Consider the following 22,023-nt stretch of genomic DNA (forward strand, 5'->3'; position numbering starts at 1 on the left):
CTGTGATTAACCCGTATTCTGAATTCTTCCTTCTCTCAGATTTTGCACTTCCTCAGCACATTCGCTGCTGTGCAACATTCTTTTGCAACACGCCTACAGGTTACACATCCTAACTGACTTTTTCCAAGAACTTCCTAGTGTTGCAGCTCTAAGTTTCAGAGGGTTGAGCACGGTTACATGGTGCTATAACCGGTTCCTGAAACGAGACTCCGTACATAGATAAATCCTCCCGATGGAATTCATTGCCTGGCAATGCTTACGCAGCTTCCTTTGCGCATTGAAGCCTTTGCTCCAGCCACGTGCTGATGCCTAATGGCGGCAAACGCCGCACCAACAGGACACGGGCGCCCGCCGGGAGAAGCGCACGGCGGGAGCCCGAGGCAAGAGCCCAGAGAAATACCGGGAGCAGCAGGAGGAGGAGAGCACGCAGCGCCCACAGGGTCCTGCAAAGGCTGCCTCCAAGTGCGCGGCTGTGCTGGAGTGGGAATCGGAGCGGGGCACAACTCGCCTGAGGTTCAAGAACCTTTAACTTCAATTTTTCAGTTTAAAACTCCTGAGGTTAATTAAATATGTATGTTTCTAAATCCTTTTTTTGAGTTCTAGAGGAATTCAAAGGATCAGAGACAAAGCATTAAAAACAGGAAAAGGTTTCCTTTGCAAAGACAGGCTAACGGCAAGTCAAACCTGGACTAACAGTTGGACTATTTAGTACCTAGACCAACACAGAAAGATACTAAAGACCATTCCCCCCTGCACCTCAACTTCTGAAGTATCACTTGTTTGGAGCGAATACTGGAGATACGGGTCATCTTCTGAAATGGCACAGGCAGATGTTGCAGAGCAACGAGTGACCTGCTCCTTCCGAGCTAGGGCAGCTCTGCTCAAATCTCCGTATTTCAGTTCATCGAAGATGCGCTGTTTCTTGGGATAATGTTGAAATTGGGCTTTCAGGCAGCAGGTTCTCTACAGTTGAAGTAGAACAAGTGAGTGATTTGATCTTGGTATTTAGCCTTGCTAACACATAAGCACAAGGAAAAAAAAACCACTTGAGCAAAAAATTCTAAAAACAGAACTTTATTTACAACAGTAAAAGCAAACCCAAACCACCACCATTATGAAGACCAGGCTGTTCCAGCGGCCTTTCATCAGAAGTCATCTGCTTCAGAAAATCAAAACAAAGTCCATCAATTCACCCCTCATTCTTCCAAACAGAAAGAGTTCGGAGCTGCCACATCTTTCCAGAGAAGCAGGAAGAACAACTGGAGAAAGTCATTGCTGCCTCCTTTTTGCTTGCCTTCCCTGCACATTTTTTCCCAAATGTGGGGGGGGAAAAAAAGACACCTAATCCAGTTAGGGTAGTATTTTGTTAGCATTTTGGCACAGCTGGAACAAAGGACAATACTGTCCATTTACAGACCTGGAGCCGGGTTAGTCCAAGGACAAAGGAATTCCTAATGGGTACAAAGGGAAGGCCAAAGGAAACATCCTGCCATTGATGAATATAGGCTTGCTGGAGAGAGAAAGACTGTAACATCAGAGGAGGAATGCTTTAGTCCCGCAGAGGTGGTTGTTACAGAAAGATAAGAGAAGCAAATAAGCAAAGAATTCCAACAAGGAAAACCAGAACACATGAGCAGTTGGTACAGAAAATAGACAAGATGAAACACAGTAGCTCTGCTCAGCTGCTTTGGGAAGTGAAAGGTTTATACAACAGGCAGTGGAGGTTTCTCTGAAGAGAGAAAGAGCGTTTTATTTTAGATTCTTTTTTCTTTCTCCCAACAGGCACAGTATTTTTAAAGTTACAGATCTCTTACTTCAATCATAGGCAGACTTAAATAATTCAGCTATGGAAGAGCACAGCTGGGGTCGTGACGTGAGTGAGCAACGAGCCCAACGAAAGGCAAGGAGGGTGAAGGGAAGATGGAGTTCCCAGCTACTGCACTCCCAGAGCTGCGTGCACCACCTCGGGAGAGGAAATCTGGCATGCATTGCATGTTCATCGGGAACAACAGCTTTGTAAACAAAACTGGTAGGGATGTGCCTTGCCACACATCTCACATGAGCATTGCAGGCAGGGATCCCCAAAGCACTATGAAAGGCAAAGCAAGTGTTTCTTAGGTTACCTTCTACATGAATAAATAAACAAACAAATCAACCCTCCGATCAAATCCTTCCTTGACCTCCCACCACCACCCCAACAGCACCGTTTAGGAGTTTCACTTGACCTCAGCTTCTGCTTTTATTTGTACAACATCTTCCCAAAGTGCTCTAATACCAGGGTACCATAATAACCAAAATTAACTGGACCTTTGGCTATCAGATTTTCTTTACACTGATTTAATAGTCTAAAGGAGTACATTTGCAAGTGTGTGGGAAGGTAGTGGAAGGTACTATAAGTGTATAAATCAAGGTGGCTTATGGACTTTGGCCCTCCTTTCTTGCAGGGTTCATCCCCAGCTTTACCCAGAAGGATGATAAAGACGACCAAGCTAGCATTTAAATAAAGTCTCGCTCCTCTGCAACTCTTCACTGCAACAATTAGAGAGTATCAGGGTCCAGATCTACTGCTAATTTCATTTCAAAGCAGTACGGATTTAATTTCAACCCAGGGACAGCAAGGATATTAACAAGTCTCCAAGTCAAGGGGAAACCGAGACCAGGTATCAGCTGAGTGGCCACACTGGAATGTAAGTCACACTTTCATACTTCCAAATCTCAGAAATCAGCATCCTAAACTCTACAGCTTCCAAAGCTCGGCTAGTTTATTAAACTTTTGAGTATTGACAAGTCTCTGGATTTGTCAGCCACATCTCACAAGCCTAGTACCGAAAATCAGTAAGGGAGGTAACACAAAAGTGGCCCTTAAAAATAGGCCGCAAGATGTGGACAACAAGGCAAGAGATAAAGGCGTAAGCATTTAACAACATCAAAATCGTGTTATACATGAAAATCTGTTTAGAATCAAACATACTCATTTTATAAAGAGATGTCTGAGACCAGCCAGAACAATGACAAGAAGCTGGTGGAAAGAAAAGTTATTTGGAAGGTCTGTCTGGAACATCTCAAAGACTCCACCACAGGGCAGACTGAGAAAGGTGTTGAACAAGTCTGTCTATCATCATGTTTTTTGTTCTGTAAAACTTGCAGAACAACAAACTCAAGTCCCTGCTTTGGACACAAGATAGTAGAGGATGAAGAAAACAACAATCAGTCCTGCTGAAACAGAACAGAGCAACTTGCGATTATCCCTCCCGGATCGCGTCATGGTGGAGAAACGCTTCACACTGCCGGTTAGCAGGCCAGTCACACTCATAAAATCTGAATCCTGAATGAGAAAGAAAATTAAGATGGAGGCATTATAAACAGTGAAGATATCCCTGAAGAATCTCCCACTTCCTGGCTAAAAAACATTTGCACAGGGAGCTGCACAGCAGCTGCCCGTCTCTCTGTGCCCATCGCATCTCTCTCAGAAGGTCCTTCCCCTCCTGTGCTCAGGCTCCAGGAGCAGCACCATTCCCACCACGCTCAAAACAGGGAAACAAAAAAGATAGGGGAAGGTCTGCACCAAACGTAGAACAAACTGCCCCTCCTTTTTTTAAAACAGGGTCAAACTACCTGCTGCTGGACTGTTCAGTTGTACCCATGCAGCTTATCCTGCCCGGAACAGTTTGTTAACAGCAACTCTGCAAGTGAAAGCTTCACCCAAAGGAAATGTCCCTACGTGAAGCTAGTGCCGTTAACGTACACCGGGGCAGGCTGGCAAGCACAGAAAAAGGTGCAATTTCTTGCCATTAGTTCTATTTTCTCTTCGGCATGGGATGGCATGCAGGCGCAACTCTGCCAGAGCATGGCAAACAATTCTCAAATTAATGCAGTTCAGGCATTTTCATTTGACTTCTGGTTTGTCTTCCTTATCCACAAACTACTCTGAGCTTCTTCTCATGTTGCTCCTGAAATGCTTCAAAACCTTCTCCGTAACAGAAGCACAATTTCATGCTGATTGAGGGCTTCTCCTTTAAGGTCTTTTGCCATTACACCTTTTATTCTGATTCTCCATTCTCCTAATTTTCGGGCTGAGCCATTTCAGACACTCCAACACTGTCAGCATACACCGTTATTAAGCTTCCAAGCTGAGCTTACACCTTTGACTCAACTGGTTTCAACACTACAATTATCTTTTCTTCTCGCTTCCACGCACCAGCTCTCCAACATCCAGCACATGCAGAACAGGCTCTCCAAGCACCAGTGTTATGGTGCTAATCTCCTTCTCAAATTTCTGGGCTGGATTCTCTTCCTCTCACAATTCAGTTCACAGATTACCTTTCTCCTAAAAAGCCTCGGCAGGTAACCTGTCTGCTACAAGAATGTGCTATTCTGGCCTTTCCCCAGTGCACTGTGATTTTCCATCAGCAACCAAAGCTTAAGAGGCAGATTACTCTGGAAAGCGATTTTGGTTTTATCGGGTGTTGTGTGTCAGAAAGACGACAGAACAGGGCACCGAACAACCGGAGTGGACCCAAAGCATCAGCTTTGCTCCTTCCAAAGACGTCAGTGAGCTACAAAGTCCTGACAGGTAGTCTGTGTTTCAGGTGTTACAGTAAGTAACCCTGACAGATTTATACAGCAATACCAAAAATCACCGGAGCAGCTGAGGAACAGGCCCATCTCCCAGCATTAGCCACAGCAGGCAGCTCTTTAATCCCAGTAAGGAGGTAATCTCCATCTGTATTTCTGAAGTGTGCTGCCCTACATCAGTCCTTCCAGATGCTAGATACCAACCGTGTCGCCCATTCGGACAAAGTGATACTAGCAGCTGCTAAGTATCTGATGTTCATATATCAAGAAGTCCACTGGAAATGGGTTTAGTTACGTTCCCTGGTTTGCCAAACTGACCACTGGGATCTAACTTTGCCTGCTAACTTTGAACGGCTATTAAACTTTCACAGTTAAGATAACTGCTGACAGCCAGCACAAAAAAGTCATGCTTTTTACATTTCATTGGTTCCTTACCATGCCATCCAGGTAACGGTTTTGTTCGTCAGCATCTTTGTCAATATCCAGAGCCAGCTACACAGGGTGAGGGAGGAAACGGGTATCAATGAACTTTTAATGTAGAGAGAACCTCTAATGCATCTAGTACTGGTAAAATTTGAAATGCACATTAGAAAAGCAAGCTGCTGCTTCCCTGTCTCTTACATAGACAAAGGCTTGTTCGGTAGAGGAATAAGATTATCATTTCAGTTTCAGGTTGTTGAACTTTTTCAGCTCTGCAGCGCTGAAAATAAAGCTTGACTGTCTGGAACTGTCATATATAGGACAGGAGCATTTAAACGCTGGGACACAACAGCAGGAGTTGAGTCTTCCCTTCTACAAGGCGAGTCACTGACCTCTATTAAGCTCTAAATCAAAGTATTTGATGTTAGTAGGGGCAAACTAGCTTTAAGAACACCACTTACACAGAGACGTGTATTTTTCAAAACTAATTTACCTGCCTTTTTATTGTGACTTTTTTCCTGAGGAGGTGCGCTTAGCAATACCCCTCTGCAGCTTTTATGTTTCTCTCTGTGCCTAAAACTCCTTCCCTGAGTGCCGCGAAAACCACATCATTCCCATTAGACGATGTCGCTAAACCTCAAAAGGAAAGTGGAAATTCATAAAGCCGTCCCTGGCATTTCACAAGCGGAAGTTAACCATTGTATCACCAACAACGAAGGGTCATTAATACATAGGAAGCCCTCTGTATTGACCACAGGCTTGCATCTCCCGCAAGACCCTGCACGAACAACCTAGATAACCGACACCCCGTCCTTCCTTCACCGCGGCACCTGATGTGAACTCGGCAACTCACCGACTTCAGCCTGGTGACCTTGTTGGCTAGGCTGTCTGCCATACGCTTGTTCTCTACATCCAGCATATCCTCCACAGCACTTGGACTCTGACCTGAGGGGAAAAAAGAGGAGAATGAGTTTTATCTGGCCTGATACAAGTACTGGTGTATTTGCTCACCCAAAGTGGCGGGCGAGGCAGAGCGAGCTTGTTGCCCAACCGGTCTCCGGCTTGCCACGAAGGCCGCTACAGCTGCCTCCTTGCGCCTATGGCCTGGTGGGGTTTGCACCATGAAACACTCCCAAACTCTTTTTGACAAAAACACACCAAACTTTCCCCAAACGGACGGGGTTAGAAACCCCGACACGTGCCGCGAGCCGCCACCACCGCCCAGCAGCAGCTCGAAGCAGCACAGGGGCTTCGTGCCCCAGCGACGCCTCCAGCGCTGCCCCAGTACGGGATTTGGGTGAAACCCAGCAAATCCGGGGCACTTCGCCCCCTCAGTCATTTCGGGGCTCTCCTGGCTTTGCCTCCCCCGGAGGCGCTGGGCAGACGGGCCGCCCCCCTCCCCGGGCCGGGCCGCAGGCCTGAAGCGGCTCCCAAATGGCGGCGGGAGCACCCCCTTCCCCCTCAAGCGGCGGCGGAGGCGAGCACTCGCCCACCCGCACCCCCCGAAAACGGGAACGGCGGGAGACCCCCCGCCCGGCCCCATCGCCCCCCGGCCCCTCACCTCGGCCCCACTCCGCCATGGCGGCCACCGGCCCCGCCTCGCCGGGCGGAGCCGCGCCGGCCCCCGCCTCCACAAAATGTCCGCCACCCTCCTCCCTGCTCCCCCCGCGGCGGGGCTCCTCAGTCCTTTGCTTGGAGACGGCCGCCGGCGCTCTCCCGGGTGGCACCGAGACCCCGCGGGTCTATCGCGCCGGGCTGGGCCCGTCCCCGGGGCTGGGCCCGTCCTCGCTGCCCGGCTCGTCCCCGCTGCTGCCCCCGGCCAGCCCGGGGCGTAAGGCGGCGGCCTCCGCGGAGCACCGCCGGGGGAGGGCCGGGGCCAGGAAATGAGGCAGGAAACCGGGGCGGCGGAGAGGAAGGTAACGGCGCTTCCCTCCCCGCCCCAGCTCGCTGGCTGCCCCTCTCCCCCGCCGGTGGCCGGGCCTGGCTGCCTCCCTCTCCCCGGGCCGGTCCTCACCCGCCGGGCTGAGGCTCCCGCCCCGCCGCTGGGGCTGGCAGGCCGGAGGCCCGGAGTGCTCCCGCCCGGGCGGGCCGGGGTCGGGCCCGGCCCCAGCCCCAGCCCCGTGGCCCCGGCCCGCTTCGGCCGTCTCCGAGGGATTACGTGCCGCAGGTACCGCCAGCACTTTGCCCGGCTTTTTTTTGGGCCAAAAAAAAAAAAAAAAGGGCCTTGAAGGGGGTTTGAAAGGTGCAAAAAATGGTAGGGGAAGGAGGTAACGGTGTGAGGAGGGAGCTGGGGGGGTACCGAAAGGTGGGGAGGAATATAACAAATGCTGCGATGTGCTCTTGCCTTTCCCCTCCCCAAAAACGGAGAGGAGTCTGTCCAGTACCCCAGCCCGTCAGCGCTGGGGATGCCGTGCCGCCTGCCCCGGGTGAGCTGATCCACTTGTTCTCGCAGTTTTCTGGTTTCCAAAATGCAGGACTTGCCCTTGGTCCCAAAAAAGCCCTCTTTGGCTGTGTTGGGGCAGGAGGGGATGGCTAGCCTGGTGCTCCCATGGGATCTCCCAAAACCCTGGGGGCTCTCGGCACAGGGTCCCAGGGTCGGCACAGTTTCTTGTAATTGGGTATGACCAGTGCTTGGTCATATTTCAGAACACGGTACGTAGCTACACGGAGTCTAAACAGATGTACGAGCTCACATACGTACTCAAATTTGCTAGATTTTCCACCATTAAGACTTACTTTCCAACACTGTGGACTTGCGTGGCTCCACAAGCAGTTAAACTTGTGCCTGTGTCTAAAATAATCTCATCATCCACGTCTTTATGCGCATCTGCTCATTTACATTATTATCATGAGGCACATTATCTTCTCTAATGGTATAAAGATTTGAGCCGTGGAGGCCAGCCATCCCCCGTACGTGCATTTTTACTGCATGTGCAGTGTATCTGCCATAATCTGATGCGCAGCCTGTCTCGGGCGCTGACCGCACGGAGCAGCGACTGCAACAAAATCCTAATGATCTCTTTCTTTTCACCACCTTAAAAGGTAGCTCCGCCTTAAGCCAGGAGGATGCTTTCCTATCTGTCTGGCTTTCCTCTCCATCCCTTTTTACTCCACAGGAATGTTTCTGGATTTTTTTTATTTTTATTTTCTTTTTTTTTCCTGTGCAGTAACAGAAATCAGGCCAGCCAGGGGAGGAGGAGGCAGAGAGCTATTTCAGGGAGCTGCTGTTATCTGCTCTATGTTAATCCCCTGGCTGGGTGGGGGGAAGGTTTTCCCCAGTGCTTTACTGGGAGGGCATATATTAAACATTGAAAAGCAAAGAGAGGAAGAAGGGGATTAGAGGGAGAGAGAGGAAACTGGCTGCTGGTGTTACTCAGATTATCCATCTGCTCTGCTTTTATGGATGCAACAGCGTGAGCAGTCTCACTTGGGTTTTTTTTGTGTTTTGGTCCCCGTCCCCCCCCCCCCCCCCCTTCCTTTCCCCACCCCTTTCTCTCTCCCTCTCAGATATCCGTGTATCGAGGTCCTTTTGCATCACCGTTATCCAGGAGCCCTGGAAGCCCCCTCACTCCCCTTTTTCCCGGTTTCATCTCCTGCTGTAGCTGAGCTGTTGAGATAATGGAGCTCAGGACTGTGGTAGCCACTGTGGAAAGCGGGGAGCAAGACACAGTTCTCAAGGTGCTTCAGATCTACAACCAGGAGGTGAGTGAGCATCAAACCTCTGCCTGACGTCAGCTGCTGCTGTTTACAAGCCTGGAAGCAGGTTGGCCATGTTGTGGGATTTCTGTGCCATCCGGCTGTCCCCAGTCTGTCTCCTCTGAGCGCATCTGTCTGCACGTTACTGCCATAAAAAATGCTACAGACTGCTTCGTCTTTTACGTGCAGATGGTTTATTGCTTGATGTTTTGCTAGGAAGCAGCCTCTCTTTATCTTGATTCCTTTGCATACTGGAAGTGAAGCATGTAGAAGGGATTTTTTTATTATTATTATTATTATCTAGATCCCAAGTAAAACCTGGCAGGGAAATAAACATCAGTGTGAAGACTGAGTAGGAGGAGCTTTTATGTTCAGGCAAGGTTTGGAGGTAATAAAACTGAGGCCTGGGGAGGAGCTGCAGGTGAAATGGTTGTCGTGATTTGCAAGTAAAAGATCATTAGAGGTGGACAGGGATGGGCTGCTGGAGTTTGATTACAGGTGCCTGATCTGCAAGCTGGCAATAAGAAGCAAATAATAAATATAGAGTATCAAAAAAAGAACAGTTGGGAAGTAGAGATGGAAGTGTTTCTAGCCTTAAAGTGGCAAAAGATTATCTGTGGGGGTAACTCCCTTTTGAAATAGACTCTGGTTGTCAGGGAAATTTCCTTCAGAGGGTTTTCACCAGGGCAGGGCTGGCCCTGCAGATCTCCATGACTCATTCTGCACCATTCCTGAGTAGGTGGGAAGCCGGTGGGGAAAACCTGTGAATATTTTGCACGAGTGTGCCAGAGGGAGAGTGTGCAACTATTTCCACACTTGGTTTTGAAATGGGGGAGATATTAGCTAAGAAGGAGCAGGTACCTGTTAAAGACAGTCTGCAGGATTAACATCACCTACAACAGGTGTAATGCTGGAGAAGTGAGGAGTGCAAACAGAGTTTGATGTGTAACCAGCTTGAGGCATCAAACCACAACATCTTCTGTCTAATTCCTCTAGCTGGATCCTTTGTCGGTGTATCAAGCGTAGGAAACTTGTGAGAATGTCAGTGGTTTTGCTAGCCTGTCTAGAAGAAATGGAGCAATCAAAGAGGATTATGAAACTGCAGATAAACTCAGTAACTTCCTTGCATAATTTTTTACTGTAAAAATTGATGGTACTGTATCCTTTTTCCGGAGATATATTTTAATTCGCTCTTGCATACGCAGTCAATTTTTGATTGCCAGGAATAAACTACAGCTAAAGCAAAACCACAGGTACGGCACAAATATACATGAATGAGGTTACAGGAGCCTGCAAAGAGGATGCGATGGGGGAAAGAACAAGTGGCATGGTTGTCTGCAGAGGACATCGGTTCCAGGACTGAACCGCCAGTTCCTCATAACGTGGTGCAACAGCCTATGCATGGATCAGCTCACAGTGCTAAAGCACGAGAGGGCAGCCCCTGGCACAGCACTACAGGGGTACAGCCGTCCTGCCGCCACACCTGAGCTTTCTCAAGCGGCGTGTCAGCATTGCTTTGTCCGTCACAGCTTGTTCTAGGCTAGAAAGACCAAAGCCATCCCTGGGATCTTGGCGACTGTGACACAGTTAATCTGCAAACCGTATCTTCCGCTTTTAAGCAGACAGGAATTGGCAGTATGTAAAAAAGGCAGCGAACGGCAGGGGAGACTGCATTTGCGGAGTGAGCGAGTCAGGGAACACCTGCGATCTCCAAAAGCTCGGTGCAGTCAGTCCCAGGCTGCGCTGGGCAGGAAATCAGGTAGAGTTAGACAACTGGTGATAAGTTAGATAACTGGTCGTAAGGTGGTAAATACAGTGGGAGACAAGCTCAGCTGTTCAGACCTATAGATGGGATATTATTCTTCTCACTCAGGAAAAGGATAAGTCCAGAGTACACGAATGATTGATTGTGGTAAGACTAATTACCGTTACTGAGCAGCTCTGTAAGTGTAAGCAGGGTAACTCAGTAAAAGGTGACAGAAAATGATGGGAGAATTATGATACAATTATATCTGCGTATCTCTATAGATCTAGCTGTATCTATACTTACATAATTAGTGTTTTATAAGTTTTAAACATTTTCATTCTCAAAGCTTGGACGAAATGCTCTGTTGGTGTAAATGAGGATCGCATCATTCATTGGAAAGTGCTGCTTTTCACCAGGGTGCCTGTGATCTCCTGTGCTGTCCAGTTCATTGGAAGCAGATGTAGGCAGAAAGGAGACTGTCCATCGAAGGACAGCCAGAATAGTGAGAAATGCAGAAATGTTTCCCATGAACAAAGAGCAGGACTGTTTATTAAGGAAAGGGACATGATGGAGGTGTAGAGATCAGGTCTTTTGTGTTTAAAGAACATGACCTGAATAACCACAAGGATCTGTTCGCAAGTAACAAGGAGACAGTACTTTAGTTTGGTCAGGAAAAGGAACAATAAATATCAAGGGGAGAAATGTGTAGGCACAGCTTGGTGGTGTCACCAAGCAGAGGAATTACTGGGTATTACAGGGTATTTGGATTGTGATGAATACCCACTTTACTGCTGCAGTATTTAAAAATCAGTCCATCTGTCAGATGGGCAGAGCTTTGGCCTGTGGCATTCAGCCTCCACCGTAGAGCCAGTGGAAGGGGGCAATGGGTAATATTCATCACTTTCAAGGACGAAGGAGAAACAGGGGCCTGCAGAATAGCGGGGACCTCGGTCAAGGAAAGCACCTCAAACCTGGTGGCGTGGTCCATCTCTCTGCTTTTCAAACCAGATTCGTTCCCCCTAGTTGTGTGAAGCACATAGTTGGCGTTGCCTAGGTAGGAATAGTGTTGGAAAGAAAAGGCAGGGGTTGGAGTAAAAACCTCAGTGGCAGGGAAGTTTTCCTTTTGTCTTGTTCCTCAGGAGCTTGTGCTGCTTGTTACAAGCCCCACACATACCGTAGACCCCTCTAAGCGCTGCAGTACTCCTTGCCATGCTGATTCCCTGCCTCTGTACTGGTGGGGACTGTTCTTGAGAAGATGTGCTTGCTTTTGCAGTATGTTTTTAGACCTGCTGCTTTCCAGCTGAATAGCCTTCCCCTGACTGGGGGAAACAATTTTGTGGATTTTTAACCTATTACTTATTTTGATTGTTCTTGTTTTGCCCCCACAGAAATCTCAGTGCTTCACCTTTGATGATGAGGAGCGGGAAGAGAGGAAGGTAGGCACAGTCTTTGCTTTCTTCCGGTAGTCAGATGTGTAAATCTGCTGCTGCTGTGTACTCGTGTCCAGCATGGCTTGGAGGTGGCAGCTCCTACAGGGAAAGAAATGAGTGTTTTTTCATTAACTTGCTTAGGCAATGGTGTGCTCAGAGCGTCTGGCTCCAGTTTTTCCATCAGTAGTTGGTGTTTTAGGATAAAGGTCAGCATCCTTCCAGCATTAGCAAGCCCTTTGGGTTCCGTGATGCATATAGTCTCAGCCACGGGTGTATAAAAAGTGTGCCCCTTTGTGTCTGTGGCATGAGTCTGTGAGGCAAAGATCATAGCAACACGCAAGCCTCTAGAGGGAAGTGTTTTTGCTGTGAGCCAGCTGCAGGATTTGACTGAGGCTGTGTATTAACAGATACTTTAAGCTGGCGTAATCTGGCACTCAACGGAAAGAAACACTCCTGCCTGTTAATTTCTACTCTTGCAGTTCTTTCATGCCAGGGCAGACCTTTGCATGGCTGCACATGGTTGGTGGGCTGATCTGCCTAAAGAATAACTTTTTCCTGGATTATTTTCCAGCTGGATCAGTCTTGTGGTCCGGTTCATTGGTTGATTGTGCTAATGTCTGTGTTGGCACAGCAAGCATGGACCAGGCAGCCAGGGTGGAGAATGGGACCTCTTTTGTCTGTGCCATTGCCAGCTAATGCTTTTCCAGGTACAGCCTGATGCGTAGGATGAGTTCTCACAAGATCCGAGCTCTTTGCCTTGCACTGACTTGGTGTTTGAGCTGGGAGGGTCACACAGGCTGTGAATTCAGACACAGCCTTGGGGTGCTCCACTTTTGGGATGTATGTCATGAAACATGAATTGAGCATCATCACCTAGTTCCTGGTGCTCAGTTCTTCTGAAGGTTTAGCCTTGGGCACACGCTCTGAATCTCTTTAACCTGAGTCAGTCAGAGGCTTTGGTTACTTACGACTGTATCTTTAACTCTTGTGTCTCTGTCTCCTCATATGGAAGGAGAAGAGGAATGACTGTACTTTCTCACTTCTCAAGGGTGTGACTGGGGGGCATACTTCATGAGTTAAAGCTTGTTCAGCTTCACGTTAAGGACTAAAATTCATTCTTTCTTCATTCCTTCCCGCAGTCCTTTTATTATTATGAAGTATAACTGATTAGGCTGTGTTAAGCCAATTACACTGAGTGATAGCAAGCCTTGCAATCTCGGATTCCTTTGCTCTTGTAATACGCATGGAAAGACAGGTGCTCCGATACAGTGTCATGTTGGAGAGATCTAGTGAGATCTTACCTCACCAAGGGGTGAATATCCATGCAGTGGATTACTATTGTAATGCGAAGTGTTGCTGCACATGGTTGAAACCAAGCTGCGCTTGGTTGTGTGAAGCATTACCTTTGCTTTTGTACTCTTCCGCTGCTTGCTGTCACATAGGATGCTGTTATCCACAAGGGCTGAATTTTCAGCTCTTGTGAATTGGTGTTAGTGGAGCTCTGCCAGTCTGTACTGACTGAGGATCTGGGCTAGTAGGTCTCCAGACAGCACTGAGGTTTAGGGAGGTACTACTTACTTGAGTCTCCTGAGGTCTTTTCACCTCCTTTCCTAGGGCATCACGTGCTCTTCTCACCTCGCTTAGGTCCTTTTACCCTCCCTTGGTGGTTTTCTGACGCATCTCTCAACCTTTTCAGTCTGTTTCTGGAGCACCCAAAGCAGATGTCTCCCTAATCTTACGGCTCTGGGCAGGAATAGAGAACTGCCGTTGAGCTGGCTGTTGCTCCTCAGTGAAGCCATAAGGGATGTTTTTCCCCTGCCCTCTCTTTGCTTAATGCAGCTGTCAAGTAAACCGTGTTAGCCTGAACCATCCTAACCGTGGGTGCAGCTAAAATACGCAATAGTAGCAGTTGCCTGTTCATACTCTCCCCTTACATCTGATCCCCTCTCCCAGCCATTCTTAGTTTCTTGCTGGGTGTCCTTCCTTGAACTGGGTCAGGATCAGATGCCGGAGCCCAACGTTTCCCGAGTGCTGCCGAGTGCACACCTGAACCAGAGCCATTAGCAGGCCCATCTCTAGATGACGCTCGCGTCTTCCAGGGCAGAGCATTACAGGGTGGTGGGGGAGCACTGTGAAGTGTCAGTGCACGAGGCATTACTTGTTTCCAACTGCGCAGAAAATGGCCCAGCTGCTGATCAAGTTCCTGGAAAGAGAGCTGCAGCCGTCCTGCCAGGTCACGTGTTTGGAAAGCATCCGCATCCTGTCCCGGGACAAACACTGCCTTGACCCTTTCACCACCAAGGAAGGCCTGAAGACCCTCTCCCGGCATGCTGGCATTGATTACTCAGAGGAGCTCATCCGGGAGGTCCCAGACTTGGATGTAATCCTGGAATCCCTCAAATGTCTCTGCAACATTGTCTTCAGCAGCCCGAGGGCACAGGAGCTGACAGCGGAAGCCCGGCTGGTGGTGGGCCTGGCCAAGCGCATCAAACTGTACAACGAGAGGAGCCTTCCTCACGAGGTCAAGTTCTTTGACCTGCGTCTCCTGTTCCTGCTGACGGCGCTGAGAGTGGACATCCGGCAGCAGCTAGCCCAAGAGCTCAGGGGCATCAGCCTGATGACAGATACCCTGGAGCTGACCCTTGGTGTAAAGTGGATGGACCCCTACGAAGTTGCCACCGAGGAGGGACTTCTCTCACCTTTGCCTCGGCAGGAGACAGAGCGAGCCATGGAGATCCTGAAAGTGCTCTTCAATATCACCTTTGATTCCAGCAAGAGGGAGGTGGATGAGGTAAGGTCTTTAGGTGTCCCACCCCACTGCATTTGCATGTCTCCAGGCTGTGCTTTGACTACTGGTTTTCTCCTCCGCTTGCATTTCCTCGTATTACATACTGGCCCTCATGCAGCCCCCGGTACATGTAAGGGTAGCAAGAGACTCGTGTGTCCAGACCTTCCTCCCTAGAGCGCTGCCTCTATCCAATGCATTATTAACCCTTAAGACTTTTAGAGCATTACAATTTAAAAGTTGGGTATTTTTCCTTGTTAATGACACAATTTGTTGCGTAAGTGGGAGAGCGGAGCCCCCAGATAACTCGCTTCTGCGTGTGGCCTGGTACTCTTTCACCTTCTGGACAAGGTCAGAGGAGGATGTGATGGAGAACACCTCTGGCTAATCCATGGGCCTGTTTTGGGGCATCTTCCAGCCCTTGGCTCAGTGTTGTAGAGTGAGGGGAAAGGTATTGGGCAACAGGAGGACTGTGTGTTGACCTCAAAAGGAGAATCGGGAGGCTACTTCCACTTAATACCCTGCTGTCAGTTATCAGGCTGCTGGAGGGAGGGATGGGGCTGTGGGCTACAGGGGCAGCAGGCTCTGGGATGTGGAGGATCCCCTTTCCTGATCAAGGTTTTCATTTTCTGTTTTGGGGCCAGGAAGATGCTGCTTTATACCGGCACTTGGGTGCCCTCCTGCGCCACTGCCTCATGATCTCTGCTGACGGAGAGGACCGGACAGAGGAGTTCCACAGGTCTGTCTTTGACTAGGTCATGATCTTCACTAGAAACAGGTCTCTCCAAGGCAGATCCTGCCTGACCTTGGCATTAACATCCTCTGCTTGTTTGGTGCTTGCTGAGGTCACTGCTGACAAGCAGGCATCTTTGCTGTGGCCTGCAGGTTCCTCATGCTGCTAGGGCTCAGGAATAGCCCTGCCCTCCCCACAGTCAAGTGGTGTGTGCTAACGCCACAGCCTCCCGGCCTGCAGGAGGAAGCGTTTTCTCCACGCCTGCCTGACCCCGAGGGCCGTAGTCAATGTCGTGCGTCAGGCCTTCTCAACGGTGCCACCCACTTCAGTGGGCAACTTGCCAGAGCAGATATTTGGTACTTTTTAATTAAAGAGTCCATGGGGTGGCCTTAATTAACTGTCTGTCTCTTGAGCCATGCTGGGAAATGGCCTGTGTCATGTTGCTGAGCATTATTGGTCCAGGGGTGTCACCTTTGAGCAGGTGACACCATCCTGTCCCCAAGAAAACTATAGTCAGAGGAATCCTAAGCAATGCATTGCATTGACCATCAAGGTGAGAAGGAGTGATGCAGCAGGAGACGCTAGAGAAAGACCTTTGACCACCCAGATTGGTCCTACTTGGCCTGTGTGTCAAGATCCGTGGTTTCTCAGTTGTCACTGAAGTCTTTGGGCTCCCAGCAAATAGTTCAGCTACCCAAAAAGCAGTTTAATTTACTCCCTTTTAGTGGTGTGAGGAGCTTGGGATGCAGTCCAAAGACAACTTGGATCTCAGGGTCCTCGCACTCCTGGAAGCTGGTAACGAACCTTTGTTTCTGGATGGCTGAAGAACTTCTGTGAACAAAGATCCATGACTGTGTGTTCACTTCTCTTTTCTATACGTTTAGTCATACGGTTAACCTTTTGGGCAACCTGCCCCTGAAATGTCTGGATGTCCTCCTGACCCCGAAAGTCCGGCCAGGCTCGCTTGAGTACATGGGTGTCAACATGGATGCAGTCAGCATCCTGCTGGATTTCCTAGAGCGACGCCTTGACAGGGTAAGTTGTGAGGCTGCTGTGTGAGCTCGTCACTGCTCACTCTCACAGGTTCACTGCAGGGCACCTTTCCTTCAGCCTACATCCAGCCTTGAAAAGCCCAGTGCCAACACCACAGGAGCACCAGCAAGGCATGGTTAGTTTGGAGATATCCCTTTATAGAAGGGGTAGTTTTTAGCAGAGGCAAAACTGTTATGGTTGGGACTGAAACAACATCTGTCGACTGGGAAGGTGACTGTGTCATTGCTGTATGGACTGCAGGTAGTAAGATTGGTTGAACAGTGGATGATGAGCCGGGCGATTGAAATATCAGTGCTCTGTTTCACTCAACTCAGTAGTGATCCAGCGGGCAGCTTCTGGAAGCCTGAATTTGCATTATTGTCAAACTGGCTGTGGTTTTCAGTCTCTGGAGTTATTCCAAAGGGCTTCCAAATCTTTCCGCTGCACTTCTCTACTCTGAGTGCCCTACACAAGTGTTTCTAGCACTGCCATGCCACAGAGCAGGGCTTGGAAAACCATGCGGTTTGAGGAGCGATGAAGCACTGGAATTCCTGTAGCAGAGGCTGGGAAGCTTCGGTGTCCATCTCTTTCCCTGACGGTCAGTACTCATGTTCTCCACCACAAGCCAGACAAGTTGAGCTCAGTGTGACTAACATGTTCGTTTTGTGGACGCTTCTGCAGGGACACAAGCTGAAGGAGAGTTTGACCCCTGTGCTGAATCTGCTGACTGAGAGCGCCCGAGTCCACCGCCAGACGAGGAAGTTCCTGAAGGCGAAGGTACGCTGTAGTTCAGCCAAAAGTTGAATGATGCTGCACTGAGGAGAGAGGAGAATAGCAAACCTCCTGATTATTGCTCTCCTCCAAACAGACCTCCTCTATCTCTCTACTAGGTTCTGATATATGGGTGGTTGAGGCCTTTGGTACCCGCAGTGTTTTTTCCACCTCTCCTACGCTCTGTGGATTTATTAGTTTTTAGCTGATTTGTAAAACGCATGTACATTTTCCCCTGTCTGACCTGCCGTTGCTGTTCCAGCTCCACTGATCACCCCTCACTGTGGCCTTGTAGGTGCTGCCTCCGCTCCGGGACGTGAGGAATCGGCCAGAGGTGGGGAACTCACTGCGGAACAAGCTGGTGCGTTTGATGACCCACATCGACACCGACGTGAAGCACTGCGCGGCAGAGTTCCTCTTCGTGCTCTGCAAGGAGAGCGGTGAGTTGCAGGGGCTTGTTGTGGGCTTTGGTGACAGGGCAAGCCAGAGAGCGTGGGACGAGTGACCCTCTGCAGCCAACAGGAACTTCGGCCTTCCCTTGGGCCAGATACTCTCCACTTTTCCCTACTCAGTGTATCCATGTGCTCTGTGGGAAGGAGTTGCTGTCTCTCATGCCAGCGATGAGTGAAAAGCTCTGCTGGAGGACACCCCAACACCCTGCAGACAACCTGGCCTGCATTCAGACCCCCACCCTGTGGGTGTTGTCCCTGCCGTTCCTGGTACATGGCACAGGAGCCTTGCTCCCTGTCAGAGTTCGAAGGAGTGTTGGCATTTCTGGGTCTCCATGGCCTTGTGTCGATCTTGCTCTTGGGGCACACAGGAGCAGGTGGGGCTGGAGAGGCCGGACGGGAAGCACAGGGTGGTCTCTCTCCCCTTCTCCCGGCAGTGTCACGGTTTGTGAAGTACACGGGCTACGGGAATGCAGCTGGGCTCCTGGCAGCACGAGGCCTCATGGCTGGTGGTCGGGAAGAGGGAGAGTACTCAGAAGATGAAGACACAGACACTGAGGAGTACAAAGAGGCAAAGCCCAAGTAAAGAAGTCTGCTCCCCCTCTATAGCACCCCTTTTCCTACAACTTCTTCCCGCTCCTGCTGTGTCCCTTTCTTCATCTCCCTCCCTGCCATCTCCCTTGTCCTGCTCTTTCACACGTACATTTCCTGCCGCGTTACTTAGCAGTTTCACCCTTACCTTTGAAGTCCCGTTCCACCCTCTCTACCCGTTCCTTGGGTGAAATGCCTCCATGGCCGAGCTGCTCGTGGTGTGGGTGGTCAGCGGTGCATGTATTGGGTCCCTGCAACTGGGCACAGGCTCTAGAGCAAAGTGGGTTCCTTCAGCCAGAGCCCATTCTGCACCAGACCTGTTCATGGTGTGCATGTGGTGGTATATCTCTCTCTAATGCCTATCTTGCACCCTTTTTTGGCGTCCGCACATCTCGGTACAGTGGCAGGCTTTTACTGTGTCCTGGGATAAGGGTGGTCCCTCCTTGCAGCAGGGTTGGAAGTGCCAATTACTCCTCTCCGCCTCCAGAGCCCTGTGCTGCTGGAGTGATCTGGCTTTTTGGGTTGTTTTTTTTCTTTTCTCTTTGGCTGCTAGTGGGTGGTGGTAACTTGAGGATGAGGGGTGTGCAGAGAGCTCCAGGACTGCGCTCAGCTGTGGGTCCCATACTTTTCTAGCATCCTGTTCAATGTGGTCTACAGGATGGGGTTTTGGGGTTTTTTTTCTTGTGTTAGCTTTTTGCCTCCTGACTTAAGGAGAGGGACGAAGTGTCGTCTGCCCTTGTGCACCTGGTTTAAAACTGCGCTGTGGAGAAATTGGCAGGATGGGGATGTTGCTCACACCAGAGAAATGGGAGGGATTTGTAAAGGGGGACAACTGTGTGTAGGACACACAGAAAGAGGTTGGAAGCACCACGTTGCACTGCGATAGCACTTGGGGCTAATGAGACGAGCAGCAGTGACAACCAGCCTTGCTGTTGCGTTCTTCTGCTCAGTAGAGGCAAAGAAGGCTTTTAAACAGCCCTTTTGTCACTCCTCTGCTTTACCTCCCTCCTTTGCCCCGGCCTCACTATTGTTCTTGCAGCATTAACCCTGTGACGGGACGTGTCGAGGAGAAACTACCCAACCCCATGGAAGGGATGACTGAAGAGCAGAAGGAATATGAAGCCATGAAGTTAGTCAACATGTTCGACAAACTGTCCAGGTACTAGAAAATTGTGTATGTTCATGTCTGCATTAGCACCTGCATGTCTGTGATTTTACATTTGTCACAGACCTTTCTTGGAATGTATTCCCAAGGCCACCACTGACTGAAGGGATGTGGGGGTGATACATGGGGAAATATTTCTTCAGCTGTGCCCAGTTACGTGCAGGGGAAGGCACTGCAAGCCCCACACACCTCTCTGGTGTGATGGCATACTGCGAAATTCCTCTACGTGGCTGCACTGTGTTTCCAAGCACCTGCTGCCTTGCCAGGTTTGGCCGGGTGCTCGGTAAGGACAGCAGCCACTGTCCTGGCAAGGCTGCTCAGTAGGAAGCAGCGTTTTGGGGACAGATGGCAGCCAGTGCCACCGATCCCTTTCCCTGCAGGAGTGCTTTCTCCAGTCATCTTTCATCCATCATTAATAGGTGCCACAGAGGAACCCAGAGTCTGCCGACTGAGTTCAGACCGCCCCCGAGGGTGGGAGAGAAAAGGGCAGCGCATTTAATGCGTGTATTTCCATTGTGTGTTAGAGGGAGAGGAGCACTGATGCCAGCGCTAGTTTTCCTCTGGCAACCCTGTACCACACAGAACAGGACCCTAAAACTGAGCCTATTGCAGGGAACCTGAGAACGGCAACACTTGTGGACTGTGCTTCCAGCCATCGCCTCACCATGCTGGAGGTTTTATGGCTAGAACTGTCCCCCACTTCTAAAAAGGGATTCTTAGTGGTGGCCTGGGGTTGTTCTGGGCTGCCTCCGGGCAGTTCCACAAGCCCCACGTTTCTGCTGTAGTACTCGTCTGTTCCTGTGTTGTCTGCTGCAAATTTGTGTTACCTTCCCCCCCTCTCCTCCCTGGTTGCAGAGAGCAAGTCATCCAGCCCATGGGCATCACGCCGAGCGGCAACCTGGCCCCCATGGAGAACGCCATCCGCAGTATGGCTGACGAGAGGTCGTCGTCCGACTCGGACCTGGGGCTGGACTGATCCAGACCTCTCGCCCCAGCCTCGGAGAGCTGGGGAGCCTCCATCCACTCTCCCTCCAGAACTGGTGCTGCACCCAGAGGCTAGTACTGGGCCAGGACTCTCCCTGTGGGATCTGGATCCAGCCTGGACCCCTCACAGTCCACAACAAGGAACACCTCCTATCTCCTTCCCAGCTCCGTCACCGCCTCTCCTTCCAGAGGGTCTTCATGGCCTGGCTCCACCTTGGTCTCTCCTGTCAGCACCCTTGAGGATTTCATACTCCAAATTGCTTCCAGGACTTTCCAGTAGGATTTTTTTTTTTAAATACATGCTGTTTGGGAAGAAGGGGTGGGGTGGGGGGGATCTTTCTGTCACACCATCAGGGTTCAGCAATCTGCGGAGCATCTTGTGTATGTGCCGACGCTTGTGCGGCCGCTTGTCGGCGTGCGCGGCGCTGTGTGTGGCTGGCCCTGTGTGGGGGGAGCCGCTGCCCAGGAACGCGGGTGGGAAGGTGGGACTGCAGGAGAAGGGGAGTGAACTATTCATGACAGTTCTTGGGGAGCGGTGTCTGCGGGGTGTCTCGGCACAGTGCATCCATTTCATCAGCAGGTAGTCGTGCATGTGTGCGCTATGTATGGCTGTGAGCGTGACGGTGTCCGTGCAAAAACAGGAGTGCGTGGACTTAGGAGTGTGTACGTGAGCGCAGAGGGGAGCAGCGGTGTGTGCGCCACCGGGAGGCAAGTAAAGCCTTTGTGCGAAGCTTCCAGCGTTCCTGTCGGCCACAGGAGAGAAACGCGCAGGTGACTGCTAGGAACACTCTGATATTCAGTCTCTGGCGCTGTGCAATGTTCCTGTTACCACGGAGTTTAGTTTTTGGCATTAGCCTTTCCCCATCTCACGCTTCCCAAATGAAGGGCCAAAATCTGTGCTTTGTCTGCTGCCTCCTCACCTGCTTTGGCTTTCCTGCAGGTCCACTGCTGTTTGCACCCAGGGGCTCGTGTTGGTCCTGTCATTCGCTGTGGCTTAGATTTGTCTTTTTTTTTCTGTTTTGTTTTTTTTCTTTTTAAAGAGAATTGTTTTAAAGAAAATCTTCCAGTTTGTCTCATGTACCAGAGTTCCAAAACTTACTGTCATGAGTAGGAATGCAAAAGTGATGCTAGAATAAAGAAAACCTGACAAATGGACGCATGGCAGTGATTCATCGAACGCGATAGCTGTGAGGAAGTAAGGAGGTATCTTTGGCTCTTTGACTAGCACATGGTTCTACGCTGATCACCCTGAACTTTACAGTTTTATTTGGGAGGTAAAATCGTAGCATTAAAGTGGGGCTAAGGCAGAACCTTTCCCTGCACCACGACCACCAAGTATAACCAAATGGAGCATCCCAAAGTTAAATTAAGCATTGAAGCTTGAGGATTGCAAAACAATCTTAGCCCGACCCCTCGGGCCTCACAACACGCAGTTGTTTACAGGACTGTTCCTCATCTTCTTTACAAATGCTCTGTAATGGTTGAAAATTTGCTCATTTGGCTGCGTGGGTCTGCTGAGGTTCGTGACTCCCTGCCAGGCAGCGAGTGCAGCGGGGCTGGGGCTGCGGTGGGGAGGCAGGACGGGCTGGCCGGGCTCCGCAGCGGGGCACCGTATCGGGCATCCAGGAAATCTGGGTCCGGGGAG

The 22,023-nt window shown here is 50.2% G+C and overlaps 2 protein-coding genes across 4 annotated transcripts; one reads left to right on the top strand and one right to left on the bottom strand.

Moving 5' to 3' along the window:
• Positions 1-3,086: 3,086 nt before the first annotated feature.
• BET1L (Bet1 golgi vesicular membrane trafficking protein like) lies at positions 3,087-6,618 on the bottom strand. The gene is made up of 4 exons (XM_050898315.1): positions 6,557-6,618; positions 5,849-5,940; positions 5,011-5,067; positions 3,087-3,325 (listed from the first exon to the last, which is right to left on the bottom strand). Exons 1-4 carry the CDS (start codon positions 6,573-6,575, stop codon positions 3,158-3,160), a joined length of 336 nt encoding a protein of 111 aa, XP_050754272.1. The 5' UTR covers positions 6,576-6,618; the 3' UTR covers positions 3,087-3,157.
• A 100-nt stretch (positions 6,619-6,718) lies between these two features.
• On the top strand, positions 6,719-20,691 carry RIC8A (RIC8 guanine nucleotide exchange factor A). Of its 3 annotated transcripts, none has more exons than XM_050898189.1 (11): positions 6,719-7,162; positions 8,503-8,697; positions 11,827-11,874; positions 14,045-14,659; positions 15,298-15,392; positions 16,271-16,421; positions 17,100-17,195; positions 17,485-17,629; positions 18,076-18,220; positions 19,269-19,388; positions 20,250-20,691. In XM_050898189.1, exons 2-11 carry the CDS (start codon positions 8,614-8,616, stop codon positions 20,368-20,370), a joined length of 1,620 nt encoding a protein of 539 aa, XP_050754146.1. In that variant the 5' UTR covers positions 6,719-7,162; positions 8,503-8,613; the 3' UTR covers positions 20,371-20,691. The 3 variants fall into 3 exon arrangements, with proteins under 3 accessions (XP_050754146.1, XP_050754147.1, XP_050754148.1); XM_050898190.1 differs by having other exon boundaries at positions 6,719-6,911; XM_050898191.1 differs by having other exon boundaries at positions 6,719-6,911; positions 8,598-8,697.
• Positions 20,692-22,023: the final 1,332 nt, after the last annotated feature.

The sequence above is a fragment of the Gymnogyps californianus genome, chromosome 5 (assembly GCF_018139145.2).
Source record: "Gymnogyps californianus isolate 813 chromosome 5, ASM1813914v2, whole genome shotgun sequence".
NCBI lineage: Eukaryota > Metazoa > Chordata > Aves > Accipitriformes > Cathartidae > Gymnogyps > Gymnogyps californianus.

Coding starts and splice junctions, on each gene's coding strand:
- RIC8A (XM_050898189.1), top strand. CDS start 8,614: ATGGAGCTCAGGACTGTGGTAGCCACTGTGGAAAGCGGGGAGCAAGAC. Junction 8,698..11,826: donor TTCAGATCTACAACCAGGAG/GTGAGTGAGCAT, acceptor TTGCCCCCACAG/AAATCTCAGTGCTTCACCTT. Junction 18,221..19,268: donor TACAAAGAGGCAAAGCCCAA/GTAAAGAAGTCT, acceptor TTGTTCTTGCAG/CATTAACCCTGTGACGGGAC.
- BET1L (XM_050898315.1), bottom strand. Junction 5,068..5,848: donor AGGTCACCAGGCTGAAGTCG/GTGAGTTGCCGA, acceptor CACCCTGTGTAG/CTGGCTCTGGATATTGACAA. Junction 3,326..5,010: donor ACCGTTACCTGGATGGCATG/GTAAGGAACCAA, acceptor TTTCTCATTCAG/GATTCAGATTTTATGAGTGT.